The 13,826-nt window shown below is 45.4% G+C and overlaps 1 protein-coding gene across 6 annotated transcripts in view; it reads left to right on the forward strand.

The window, feature by feature from the left end:
* Window positions 1-5,763, forward strand: part of LOC140627226 (doublesex- and mab-3-related transcription factor C2-like) — a 30,749-nt gene extending 24,986 nt beyond the window's left edge. For 3 of the 6 annotated variants that reach the window (XM_072815284.1, XM_072815283.1, XM_072815286.1), the window contains 5 exons: window positions 1,657-1,875; window positions 1,982-2,139; window positions 2,817-2,953; window positions 4,117-4,261; window positions 5,238-5,763. In XM_072815284.1, coding sequence (XP_072671385.1) covers window positions 1,661-1,875; window positions 1,982-2,139; window positions 2,817-2,953; window positions 4,117-4,261; window positions 5,238-5,350 — 768 coding nt within the window. In that variant the 5' untranslated portion in view covers window positions 1,657-1,660 and the 3' untranslated portion in view covers window positions 5,351-5,763. Of the gene's footprint in view, window positions 1-11; window positions 381-414; window positions 827-1,656; window positions 1,876-1,981; window positions 2,140-2,816; window positions 2,954-3,835; window positions 4,017-4,116; window positions 4,262-5,237 lie in introns of those variants that run through there. The other 3 variants (XM_072815281.1, XM_072815287.1, XM_072815282.1) reach the window with 3 other exon arrangements.
* The last annotated feature ends 8,063 nt before the right edge of the window (window positions 5,764-13,826 follow it).

The raw sequence follows: 13,826 nt of genomic DNA on the forward strand, positions 1-13,826 counted from the left end.
ACAGAATACCAAGGACATGAGTTAAATATGCACGCACATGTAATATTTCACATCCAAAGAGAGAAAAGCCTGCCAGCCTGTGTCTGGGAAGCACAAAGTTTCACTTCACTTCACGAGTTAGAGTCTGGTTTGGTAAAGCCGCCACACCAAGGCAAGAGGAGAGGGGGCGGGACTTTGTTGGATGAGCTTCGATGGAACTCAAAGCTCATTGGTCGCTGGCCTCAGCTTGGGAGGTGGAAGGCAGCGCTGGAAGCTCATTGGCCTTTGTGGGAAGGGCGGGAAAGAGAGAGAGAGAGAGAGAGAGTGAGAGCGAGAGACAGCTGGGTCCTCCTTCCCACCTCTTGTCCCTGCTGTTGGATTCTGATCTATGGGAAGCTGAGGTAACATTACCTCAGCTGGCATTAGGAATCGGACCCTCGACCCTTCGACCCTCGTTCTCCACACACCTTCTTTCACCCCTCCGTCCTTTCCTCTATTCCTCCCTCCCTCCTGCTTGGGATGACCAACTGTGTCTCTTCTCCTCCACCTCAGTGGGGTACCTCCGCCAGCTCCTGATATACCTCGCACTCTGCCCCACTCCCCGCCGCCCCCCTCACCAACCAACAACCACCAAATGCCTGTGGGAGGAAACCCTTGCCTCAGCCCCCTGACCCCTGGCCTCTGGAACCTGAGGTGGAGCTCATGTCCCTGCCTTTGATTCTGATGTGGTAGTGGCAGCGAATGATTGGGCTGCCTGAGATGCGGTGGTGCACCCCATGTGTGAGGGACCAGGAGGTGGACCATTGAAGTGTGAAGAGGAAAGAGGAGTGTGAAAGATTGCTGAGAGGTTGTTCAGGGAATACGTGGGTTTGCATGAAAGCAAAGAGGGTGTGTTGGCGGAAGAAAGCAATTAGTGCAGTGAGGAGTTGGCTGTTGACTAGATCAGGGTCTGGCATTGGATAGGGGGCTCAACGAGGATCTGGTCACTAAATACTGGAAGGGATGAATAAAAATAATTATTGAAAGAGGGGCTTGGGATCCAGCATCATAATATAATTTCGTGGTGCGCAAAGGGGGTGTCAGCTTAAAGGGGGTGTGTGTGAGAAAATAATTAAGATTACGGTAGGGTGCAAGAAGAGAGTCCGAATGAGGTGTGAGAGGAAAGTTGAATGTAGGACATACATGAGACTAATAATAGAATTCAGGGGGGAGGGGGGCTAGGGGGGCTAGGGCTAGAATCATGAGTAGGGAGTGAATGAATGCAGGAGGTCAGGAAGACAATTGCGGAGGTGGAGACCAGGAAAAATAGTGCAGTATGGCTGAGTACAGGATGATACACGGGAAGGGGAGGGCAGTAATTGTTGAAGGGGGCACAAGAGTGCATGAGTATGCCTGAACATGGGGTCTATGTAGAGTGAAGGAAAGCAACGAGAATAATGATTGGATTGAAAGTTTACAGGAACCATGCCAAGAGTTTCTTGGAATGAGACTGTGTGTGAGTGGGGCTTCCTGGGAAGGAGGCTCTGTGAGCAAGAAGGGTGGATGGGATCTGATTTCAGCGGTGAGCTGGGTGAAGGAGAAAGCCAGGCACCTCAGGTGGGGTTTTCAAAGGGCAGAGGAAGTACGTTGAGGGTAAGGGGATCATGTAGCCATCCTGACCTCCGCTCCTGGCCCTAGAACCATGGATCCCAATGAGATGCCTGCTGTGCCCTGCTGCCCCTCAGACTCCCCCACTGGTCTTGAGACCGGAGCCCCATGGGGGATTGAACTTGGCCCCAAAAGAGCTGTAAGTCGCTGTGTCCACTGCTACAACCACGGCTTCACTGAGCAAATCAAGGACCAGGAGCACTTCTGCCCCTTCCAGGCCTGCGATTGTCACAAGTGTGCCTTTTTCTCGTGAGTATGGTGTCTGACAAAGGGTGTGTGTGTGTGGGGGGGGGGGGTGGGTGCGTGGGCCTCCTCTAAATGTGACTGACTGTAGGCCTGCAATTCCCCACTTTAGGGAGCACCGCAGTGTCTTGCCTGCTGAGAGTGCCTTGAACAAGGAGCAGGGGGCACACCTAAAGAGGCATCTGGCTCAAGGACTGACAAGGAGTGGGGCCTCCCTTCCCAAAGCTCACGGCCATGTCACAAAGTTGACCATTCAAGCAGGAGTCATCAGTGAGTGTCTCTGGCCAGGGAGAACATCTGAGTTTGGGGTTAGGGATCATTGAGCAGTTCTGTCACCAGTCCTACTACCCAATTTTGATGTCGCCTTGGCAAGTTACTCCTCGGTCCTTTAGCTGTCCCACCTATAAAACTTCATCAATATTAGTTACCAAGTGTGGGTGCGAAGGAGAGAATGGGGGGTGGGGTGGTCTAAATGGTCCATCTAAATGAGATGAGACCTCAGACTGGGGGTGAGGAAGAGTGGGGTGGGGTCAGGGGGAAAGGCTCACCTAAAGTGTCCCCAGCTTCCCACAGCTGGGAAGGAGAACCTCATGTCCCAGCTTGAGGCCCACCGCTGTGCAGCCCCCGGGGAGGTAAGGAGAGTCTGGGGCCTGTGGGGGAGGTTCCCATCTCACCCACTGCCCAGACTCTTCTCTGTGTCCTGAAGACAGGGGTTCCCTCCCTAACCCTACTGCAGCTTGCCGTGTGACCTTGGGAAAATACCATTTCTGCTCTCTGGGCCTCGGTTCCTCAGGTGGAAAATAAAGAGTGGGAACTGGCTGGTCTTCCAGGTCTTCTCAGCCCTGACATTCTGGGCTCCTATCCTCATCCCAGAACATACCCATACATATGTCCTCTCCGTGGCCGGCCTGGTGCCTGACTCCACCCTGTGCTCTCTGCTCCTGCAGGCAAGCACCCAAGGAGCTCTGCTGACTGGTCAGGCCCCAAAACCTTTGTCTCCATCTTGGACTCCAGCAGCCTTGAGGATGCAACTAACAATTTCTGTTTCGAGGAAGACCCACAGGATCCCTGCCCTGCGCAGCCTGTGAGTAAAGTGAGAAGGGACATGGAGCTAGTTGTATATTATGTTATTGTGTGCCCAGCCTTTGTGCTTGATGTTGTGGGAGAGAGAAGGAAGGAGTGGAGGAGGCAGCCAATGAGGAGGAGAAGGAGGGGGAGGAGAGGAGCAGGACAAGAAGTGGCAGGGGGAGGAGGAGGGGCGTGTGGAGATGGCAGCATATCGGACTAGCGGGCACGGGCAGGGCTCTCCCAGCCTTGCCATTGCCTATTCGTGAGGCTTATGACAAGTGACATTACACTTCCCAGCCTCCGTTTCCCTAGCGGTGTACTGATAGGGACAATATCCTACACCTATAGCACTGACAAGAGGACTAAGCCAAGGCGTGCCACCATAGCAGGACTTCAACTAATGGAGGCTATTATTCCACATGAAACACATTGATGGGATAGAAGGTCCTGCTGAAAGGAGGGCCACGATGGTGAGGGTCACAAGGCCCGGGGTGGGGAGTCCAGAGGTCATTAGAGAAAGCTTCCTGCCCATTAGATGAGCCAAGCTGGTCCTTCAAGTTCCATGGGGATTGGGGAATATGGAGGTGAGAACCAGTCCCTGCACAAGGGACAGCGATCACATCCCTCCAGGTGCCTTGCACATTAAAACACAGACACCTGTGATTTCCCATAATCGTCACTGTGGCCCTGGGAGTTTTGGAAATGCTGGCAGGAATTAGTGTTCCAGGAGAGATACAGAAGAAGGACATAGAAAGGGAAGGAAAACAGACCAAACAGGGGAAAGGACTTGTGCGAGCCACAACGACTAATAGCCAGCAGGCATTCAGACTCCCACATCCAGATATTGCAAAGTCCTGGCCCTGTCTCTCTCTACTGGTAGTATATGTCTGCCTGCCAGAGGGTTTAATCCTCTGGCCTCTCTTCTTGTTTCTAGATGCTCAACCCTGGTCCTCCAGCCCTGTGCCATCCTTGGCCCTGTCCTACTGCAGCCACAGATTCTGGGAAAATAGCGGGGTCCACAACCCTGGCAGGGGCCAAGCTTAGTGAATGGGAAGAGCAGATGGCCTTGGGGTGGGGGTGGGGCCTTGAGCAGAACCCGGGACTGAAGGGGCACTTGCCACATGAGGTGGGGAGGCGTGGGTTTTCGCTTCCCATCCTCTCACACCCTTTCCCTGGCAGGCTCCTGAAGCCTCTGACCAGGACTTGGTTTCTGCCTCAGAGTGGCAGCGGAAGCTGGAAGCAGCCGAGGCTCTGCTGATTCTGAGAGACTCTACCCAGGAGTCTTCTGGCTCCATCTTCCTGCTACAGCCCTGCGTGGCAGCAGGTAGCCCGGTCCTTGAAAGGAGAACGTGGAGTGGTGGGGATGGTTGGGAAATGGGAGGGCATTGTGGTAAGCAGGGCCTAACTGGGAGGTCAGAGTTGGTGGGTTGAACCTCCTTGGGCCCAGGCACCCAAGCTCCTCAGTCTGATGCTGGAGATGGCAGTTGATGGTTGCTCACTCAATCGAGCTCCGTGCTCAACAGCAAATGCCCCTAGCACCCTAGCATCAAGAAACAAGGAAACCGAGACCCCGTGAGTGGCAGGGACTTGCCCTGGGGCATGCAGCCTATCAAGTGGAACACCCAGGTCCCCTCACTCCCAGCCCAGAGCTTTCTATCCACACCCCTACAGTTCTGCTGTGGTGGGCAGGATATGCATAGGTGATGAGAGCCTAGGCTGGAGGGTGATCTGCTCTCTGATTCCAGTCTCCATGTGGAGCCTGGATGCCTTTACACTTCCCTTGTGTTTTGTGGCTAAATTTCATTGATGAGCCTGGAGAGGAAGGAACAGAGGAAGTCTGAGGAGAGGTAGATGCCTGAGAAGGCTGAGAGGGAAGGATGGTCATTCCTAGACGAAAATGTTGGATGGGGTATGGTGCACGAGTGAAGCAGCAACCTGAGTGAAGGAGGAACTGCTGGAACAGAAGGGGGCGAAGCCGGAGAGGCTGCCAATCACAGAGGTCTGGAATGCCAGGCTTAGGGGCTAGACCAGAAACTGTGCGTGGTGAGGAGGCAGGGAATGTGTGAGCTAGGGAGGAGTATATTCAAAGATATTGGGCTCAACAGAAAGAAATGTGGTGGCTCTGATGGAGGGACTGGAGGAGGCAAGACCTGAGATGAGCAAATCAGCGAGGAAGAGTTCTGTGCTGTAGTCTGTAAGTCCAGGTGACAAAGCCTAGATTGGGTGGAACAAAAAAGAGGGGGGAGCCAGGAGAGGAAATGGATCTGACCTGGCTCTGATGCCTTCCTTTCTATCTGCAGCTCCTGCTGGAGATACAGGACTCCAGCCTCCTAGCCCCTCTCTGAGACCCAGGCCAGCCACCACTATTTCTCTGCCTATTGGACATCTGGGGTGCATCTCCCTCTTGAGCTAGAAGCCCAGAAGAGAAGGCCTCACTAGAGTACTGCTTATTTATGCATTTGCAAAGTGTTTAATGTCCAGTATGCTTAACATGTTTTTTTTTTTTAACCTGCAGGTTCTTTTACAGGCTTTTTCAGGCCCTTTTTATTATAGGGGGCAATTTTTGGCTGAGGGTGGATATTCTTGTACCGCCATCCCTTACTGCCTTGGATTCTGGGGCCTTTTTGTGCGACTGAAGCTGATCATTCTCTCAATAGGGTTCTCTGAAAGGTCATACATTCATATGCCAGAGTTTTCATTTGACTTGTGACCGCAAACATAGCTGTGCACTCATGTACGTATCCATGCTTGTCAAAATACAAGGACGTTTTCATTTTGTATCTAGGTTTATGTGTGTGAACAAATAGTAAACCCTTGTTGTTGTAAGGCAGTGAGATATAGGTGTTGTTTGTTACCACAGTATAACGTAGACCATCCTGACTCTGGTGGACTTGTTCAATTTGCTTTCCAAAGTGAGAATCCCCCTACTCAATAACTGGGATTTCGTAACACGACTAGAGAAGAAAATGGTAGTGGGGAAAAGAAAAAGGCGTTAAGGGTTTTTACTCATTGAGCAAGTAAGTGCCTACCCTCTGCCTGGCACAGACTGTTTCCAGCTGTCCATAGGGCCCCAAATTGAGTTGTCTGCAGGGTCAAGCAGGTCTTATAAATGAGTGGAACAGCCCAGATAGGCTCTGGTCAACTGACAGTGCATTTTCTACCTAAGGGGCCAGGTGGCACCTGGCTCTAGCCGATTGTTGCCATGCAGGAATGTAGACTCTGCATTGCCACATCTCCTGATTTTTCAAGAGAAAATGGAATTCCAGATATCTACGTAAAATATCTCAATTTTAAAATGTTGGCTCTGGTTTCCTCTTTAAGACCTCTACATGAGCCAAGGAAAACATCCATTCAGGCCAACTATGACCAAGCGAATGCCAGGCTGATTCTAGTCCAATGTGTATTTTACAGTGGGGGACACTGAAGCCAACCAGGGCCAGAAGAATCAAAGAGGGGAGGTGAATTAGACCCAGAGCCTATTTTTGAAGGACCCATGAAATATGAGGAAGAATCAATATCATTTCTTGATTTTGTGCCCCCTGTATGCTGAAGACATATAGCCTCACAGCAGGTCTCTGAGCTAGGCATTATTACCCCCCACTTGCACAAGTGTTTTGGGGGAAATTTTTAGCCAAAGATGGGTGGGAGAGGACTCCCTTCTCTTTACCAGGCCCTGAATTAGCTAATAATTTACCTTCTAAAAAGTTATCTATCTATCTATCTATCTATCTATCTATCTATCTATCTCTATATATCTAAACCATTGAATGAAAGGTTCAAAGTTTGAAGAGGCAGACATCCAGTCAGAAGAGTCTCAAAAATAGTCTCTTTGTTTTGTACTCAAGGTAACAACATGTAGTAGTGGATCCGATCTTACCTCCACTTGTTTCTCAGTCCTCTGCTGATGTTCCAAACAAAGGAAGAGCTGGCGACCCTGCCCCAAAGGCAGAAAGCTCAATTGGATATGCCCCGTCGCTATTTCCCATTGTGTTTTCTCCCTCCTTCCTTGCCTCCCTCATATTTACCCAAGATGACTGATGGTGATGACAACTTATGCTTTCAGGCCTTGAGAAGTCAGGCTTCTAATCAGCCTTATCTAATCCCAGCTAAACATGCAAAGCCACTTGGCACATAGGGGAAGACTGACATCCATCTCAAGCTTTCCTCCCTTCCCTGATTTGCCCCTTAAAGCAGTGACCCGAAACCCCTCTTCTCCCAGATATTAGATAAACAAGCCCACATAATCACAGAGGAAGGAAGCTGTGTCACGTGGAAAAGGACTAAAGCCCTGTTGTGCAACTGCATCCTAGGTGCGCCACAGTCTCACAGCTGAATTGGTAAAAGGGAAATTCTATTTGGGGTTAAAGGATGTGGCATGAGAAGAGGGAGGAAAAGAGAAATAAAGTGATGGAGACTGGGAGAAGGAGTGAGCCCCTTTGTCCTGTACCCTTTCATTTTTCTGAGTCCCGCCTGTCCTTCTATGCAGAACCTTTTAGGCCTGATACTGATGCTTCAGCCCCCCCTGCCACTCCACTTCCCCACACCCCATAAATGCATGCACACAAGCGCACTTGTGTGGGTACACTGCTTTTTATGCCTTTTTAAAAAGCCTCTTCACGGTGGCAAATTATGGGCATCTTAGGACTTTGTCATAAATGAGGAAATATCCATCTATTTTGTCATGTACTCCTCCAGTTCACAGATTCAAAACATCACTTTGTAGAATAAATAGTGTGAGTTAGGCCTCGACTCTCATGTGTTCTACAACGGCATTGTTTGGATCTGAGGATATCCACCACATGAGAGTATCTGCAGAGTGGATCAATTTCAACCAGGGGTATGCCTGTAAGTGTTTAACAACAGGCTCTCTGGGGGAGGGGGTGGCTTGAGGGGAAATGCCCTTTGTTGTAGCATTTGCCAATTTCAAGCTACTGACACCAGGTCAATTAGTGCAGAGTTGGGAAGGGATGCATTTTCAGGTACAATACATGGGCAGGTACAACAAATGGGCATAACCTGAAGAACATAGGTAACAGGAAAGTGTAGGAAAAATAATAAAAAATTGATGAGTTTTTGCTTTTTGTTTTTTTTTTGTTTGTTTCCAGTATAATGCATGTCTTGTAATTGATACTTTATATAATTTAGTCTTTAAAACAGCTGTGTTCAACAGCTGGCTTGCAGAACTCCTGAAAAATTAAGTTGGCTCTTATGTTCCAGTATGAGTCCCGTCCAGTATTCTGCCACTTTCAGTCCTTGCCCAGAAAGGCACCTCTTCAATAGTAGGTCACGTGAACCCTGCAGGGCCATCAAGGCCTGACACCACTGGTTTCTGGCCAAGAAGAGCTTAACATGTAGGGAAAGTATTAATTATTAATGAAAAAATGGAATGATCTGGAACAAATATTGAGCACAATGAATTGTCAGAAGTATTTGTGGGTGAACATGTGTTTTCAGAGACAGCCAACATTGGGTAGAAGTGGGAAGTGGGGACACCAGGATAAGCAAAACCCATGCAGCAGCATATTCAACAGATTCTTTGAAGTCTGAAGGAATGGAGCAACTGGTACTTCCCAGCCATCAGATTTGTATCTCTCATCAGAGAGAGAGACATTCAATATACTCTCTCCTCCTTAGATAAGTGCTGCATCCTCTATATAAACTCTTTCACTTTGCCCTTTTTAAAATTTTATTTAAATTCAATTAATTAACATATAATGTAATATTGGTTTCAGAGGTAGAGGTCGGTGATTCCTCAGTCTTATCTAATACCCAGTGCTCATTACATCATGTGCCCTCCTTAATGTTCATCACCCAGTTACTCTGTCCTCCCAACCCTCTCCCCTCCACTTTGCCTTTTTTCACTTAAAAACATAGCCTTCATTGTTATGTATAGGCACCATGTTATACAGCAGATCTCTAGAACATACTCATTTTGAATAACCGCAATTTTATATCCATTAAACAACTCTCCATATTCCCCTTCCCTCCTCTCCTGGCAACCACCATTCTATTGTCTATTTCCATAAGTTTGACTGTATTCGATGTTTTTCTTAAGAGGTATTGTCCATTTAAGAATATGTTAAGAGGGTAAATCTCATGTTAAGTTTTCTTATCACAAGAAAGCAGAAACAAAACAAAATAATGAAGGGACACAGAAGGACTCCTAGAGGTGATGGGTATGTTTATTACCTTGATCATGGAGATGGTTACCTGGATGTGTGCATATACCCAAACTCGTGAAATCGTATACATTACTATGTGCAGGGTTGTTTTTTTTTTTTTTTTTTTGTACAAATTATACCTCAGTAAATCTGAAAAAAAAACAACAACACCCAGTATCCATGAGACCACTCCATAGTGCAATGTAGAGACATCTCCTACTCCTTGCAACAGTTATAGAGTATGCCACTGTGTGAAGGTACCATAATTTAGTCAGCTAGTCTTCTATTGATGCACACTTTGGTTGTTTCTATTCTGGCTATTATGAATACAGCCACAATGAATAAAATTGTGACATAATCTTTAGCAATATTTATCAATATATCTTTGAAATTGATCCCTAGATGCACTATTGCTGAATAAAGGGTGAAAATACATGTAATCTTGCTCATTATTGTCACGCTCCCTTTCATAAAGGTTGTGGCATAGCAACCAACAGCCAAAGCAATCTTCAATGAGGAGAACAAAGCAGGAGATACCACAGTTCCTTATTTCAAAATAGATTACAAAACTATAGTAATCAAAACAATATGGCACTGGCCTAAACACAGACACCTAGACCAAGGGGACAGATATGGGAGCCTGGATATAAATCCATGCATCTATAGTCAGCTAATATATCAGCTAAGAATATCTTGTCAAATATATCTCTTGACAAGAGTCAAGAACACTCAAGAAGAAAAGGCAGTCTCCCCAACAAATGGTGCTGGGAAAAGTGGAATTTCACATGGAAAAGAATGAAATTGGACCCCTATTTTGCCCCATCTACAAAAATTAACTCAAAATGGAATAAAAACTTAAATATAAGACCTGAAGCCATAAAACTCCTGGAAGAGAACACAGGGAAAAGTCTCCTTGATATTAGCCTTGGCTATGATTTTATGGATGTGACGCCCAAAACCCAAGCAACAAAAGCAACAATGAACAAGTGGGACTACATCAAAATAAAAAGCTTCTGCTCCCAAACGTAGTTAGAGTGAAAAAGCCAAGACAGAAACAATATGTACTCTATAATTCATAATCGTTAAGACTGTCAAAGTCAGTATATGGTAGTGGAAGTTGGAATAATGGCTCCTCAGGCAGGGGGCTCTACGAAGTTCTACTTCTAAATGTGTTTGTGGATACATGGGTGTATCACTTTGTGGATTCAGGTACACATTTTGATTTGTGTAGTTTGTGGATATATGTTACTAAGATGTACTTAAAACTTAGGAAATAAACGAATTGAAAAGACAAAAGCAAAGGAATAACGGACAGTTAGGATGCATGGATATAAATCATTTGGTATTTTAATATACAGAAAATCATTGCCTTCTAATTGTTTCATATTCCGTAGACACACTAAAAACTCCATGGGGACAAAATCTGTACCTCATTCGTTTTTACATCTCCCGAATGTCCACAATAGTATAAGTCAGAGTAGTTATCCTATATATACATAACGACAATTTTTGAATGTTCTATTAATAGAATTCTCTACAATGAATATAACAAATGAGTGAGTTTCTACAATAAAAAATGATAAAGAGCTTCTGCACAACAAAATGAATGATCAACAGAATGAAAAGGCAACCTACAGAATGTGAGAAAATATTTGCACAATCACATATCTGATAAGGAGTTAACATCAAAAAAAAAAAAAAACAGAAGGAACTACTACAACTCAATAGTAGAAAAGCAAATGATCCAAATAAAAAATGGACGAAGGACCTGAATAGGCATTTTTCATTATTACTTTTAACCATAATCCTATTGTGGTCAGAGGCTATCCTCTGTATGATTCAATTCCTGTGACATTTGTGGAGTCTGATTATGGCCCAATATCTGATCAGTTTTTCTATACGTTAAGTGTGTGGGGGAGGTGGGGTGTGTGTGTGTGTGTTTGAACTGGATGTGCATCCTGCATTTTGTGGGGGTGGTGTTTTACAAAGGCCCATCATTTCACATTTGCTAATCATGTTGTTTAAGTCCTCTATACTCTCACTGATTTTGTTTTTTTTGGTTTTTTTTTTTTTTTTTTTTTTGTCTCTTACATCAGTTACTGAGAGAGGTGTCGATAAACCGACCACAATGATTGCAGATTTGTGGACTTCTCTTTGAAGTTCTGTCAATTTGTACATTGTATAGTTTTGACTATGCTTTTCATTGTATACCAGCTTCAATGATCTAACTTCCTGGTAAATTATGTCATTTCAAACTGTCTCCTTTTTTTTCTATAATAATGCATTTTGCCTTAAAGTCCTTTTTGCTCAATATCAGTAGAGCTAAACCCATGTGGTATGTCTATTGTTTTGCATCCTTTTAATTGCAAACTTTCTGCATATGCTTAGGTTGTAAAGTGTGTCTCCTGTGAGGTACACATAATTTGATTTCCTTTTTATTGTCCAGTCTGATTGTGTTTTCTTTTTTGACTGCCTTTTACATTTTGTGTATTAACTGTCTCATTTTTCTATTTTCCATTTATTCCAGCTCTTCCTGTTTCCACCCGTCACTGTCCTATCCTTGCTTTCTTTTGGATTGATTATTGTTTTGATTTGACATTTCACTTTTCTTGCCTATTTGTCTGTTATCGTGAACACTCTCTCTAAAAAGTGGTCCCCCTAAAAATTACAACATGCCTCCTCAACTTATGAAAGTCTGACCTTCATACTTTTATCACCCTCTTGGACAATACAAGATCTTAGAACATTTCGTCTTGATTTATTTCCCTCCCTAATTTCATGGCATCTTACAGCATCCTTTCAATTAATACTTAAAGCCTCCGTATTATGCTGAGTGAAGTAAGTCAGTCGGAGAAGGACAAACATTATATGTTCTCATTCATTTGGGGAATATAAATAATAGTGAAAGGGAATATAAGGGAAGGGAGAAGAAATGTGTGGGAAATATCAGAAAGGGAGACAGAACGTAAAGACTGCTAACTCTGGGAAACGAACTAGGGGTGGTGGAAGGGGAGGAGGGCGGGGGGTGAGAGTGAATGGGTGACGGGCACTGGGGGTTATTCTGTATGTTAGTAAATTGAACACCAATAAAAAATAAATTAAAAAAAATACTTAAAGCCTCCAACGACATTATGGTTATAGTTTTACACAGTCATATCTATTTGGAGTTACTATAATATTTATTGTTTTCTTCACTCTTCTTGCATCTCAAATTCCATTCAGTTTCATTTTCCTTCTACCTTTCAAATTTTATGTCATGTGAAGATGGTTTCTCATTGTTTTGTTTGGTATTTCCCTCATTACCAGTTGGGGGTGAATGTACTTTCATACTTTCTGGCTGTGTGTATGGCCTCATCTGTGAATTTCCTTCTATGGATTGCTTCTGTGAATTACCGGATACCAAAACTGAGGATCATGGGAGTGTGACAGAATAAATTTAAGTGTCAGCAGAAAATGTCGGGGTGGTTGTGGAACCAGACTGTGTTCTCTTTCCTCCAGGTGTGGTTGAGCTAATACAAGTATAGATCTAGGGATCTGTGGGTCTGGGATAAGGGGGTGGACAGGTGGTCATGGGACCCTGGGTCCTGAATGGTGATGATGCAGCCACATGATCAAGGTGAAGGGGTCTAGATGGGGCTGTAACATGGAAGGCATAGCGATGAGGGAGCTTGCTGAGGGCAGCCTGGTGGAATCTGACAGCTGTTGGGGTAAGTGAAGAAGGCAGCCAACTATCTGGTAAGTTCCCTGTCTCTGTGCTCCTGGCCTATCAGGGCCCTCAGCAAAAGAAGGAAAACAGTTTACAGATGAAGCAGAGCCTGCCGACTCAGTTTCCCAGATCAACAAATTCTGTCACTAGGCCGACTGAACTTGTGTGCCTCCTTCCAGTTGCCATGATTGGATGGTATTGATTTCTCCATCAGAGGCCCATGATGCGTAGTTGTCACTCTTCTTATGATATTTGCAATTGTTGGTGATCATTGACTAGACCTGTGAAATTCTTTAGAAATTTTGTAGTTCTCATATTCTACAATCATTTTATCTTTTGATCATCCTGAAGGAGAGTTCGATAAAGCAAATGCCCACTCTTCTATGTTATTTATCAGTTATCAAAATTATGGGTTTACTCCCTAGCATTCCTCATTGGGGTACAATTATTTTTGTAACGGTGTGCCTATTACATAGATGTGTTTCGGGTCATTAGAGTTATTATCTTTATCAATGCTTGTCTTTGACTAGGTGGATATATCCTTTCGACATGGTCCTGATAGTTTTGGGTGGATTTATTCCTACTGGTATAACAAAGTGTTCCAGGCTCATCTTGTGCTTTTCTTCTCCCGGGCCTGGAATCGATCATCTCCCCAAATTTCCTTGGCTACTTTCAGTGGGAAATGATATTGGGATATCATAGTCTGGGCAGTACTTGTGTTCATTGCTACTGGGCTGGCCATTGTTTCTAGGCCTTTTGCATTGGATTCCGGCTTCCATCACCCACCTGAGGTTCTCCTTGCTGTGATGAACACTTTGGACCCACCCTCCTCTCCACTTTGCACGTCTTACCCCTCAGAGGGGAGATGTGCTCCCTTTGCCAGCCCTGGTCCCACAGTGAGGGACCATGCAGTGTCTTGCTGCAATTACCTTTGTTCCGCCACATTAGGAAGAGATGCTTCCCCTGTTCCTTAACTTGGGCAAGTCTCTTCCCTTCCAGGCCTCTGTTTCCACACCTGGAAA

The sequence above is a fragment of the Canis lupus genome, chromosome X (genome assembly GCF_048164855.1).
Source record: "Canis lupus baileyi chromosome X, mCanLup2.hap1, whole genome shotgun sequence".
NCBI classification, from domain to species: domain Eukaryota; kingdom Metazoa; phylum Chordata; class Mammalia; order Carnivora; family Canidae; genus Canis; species Canis lupus.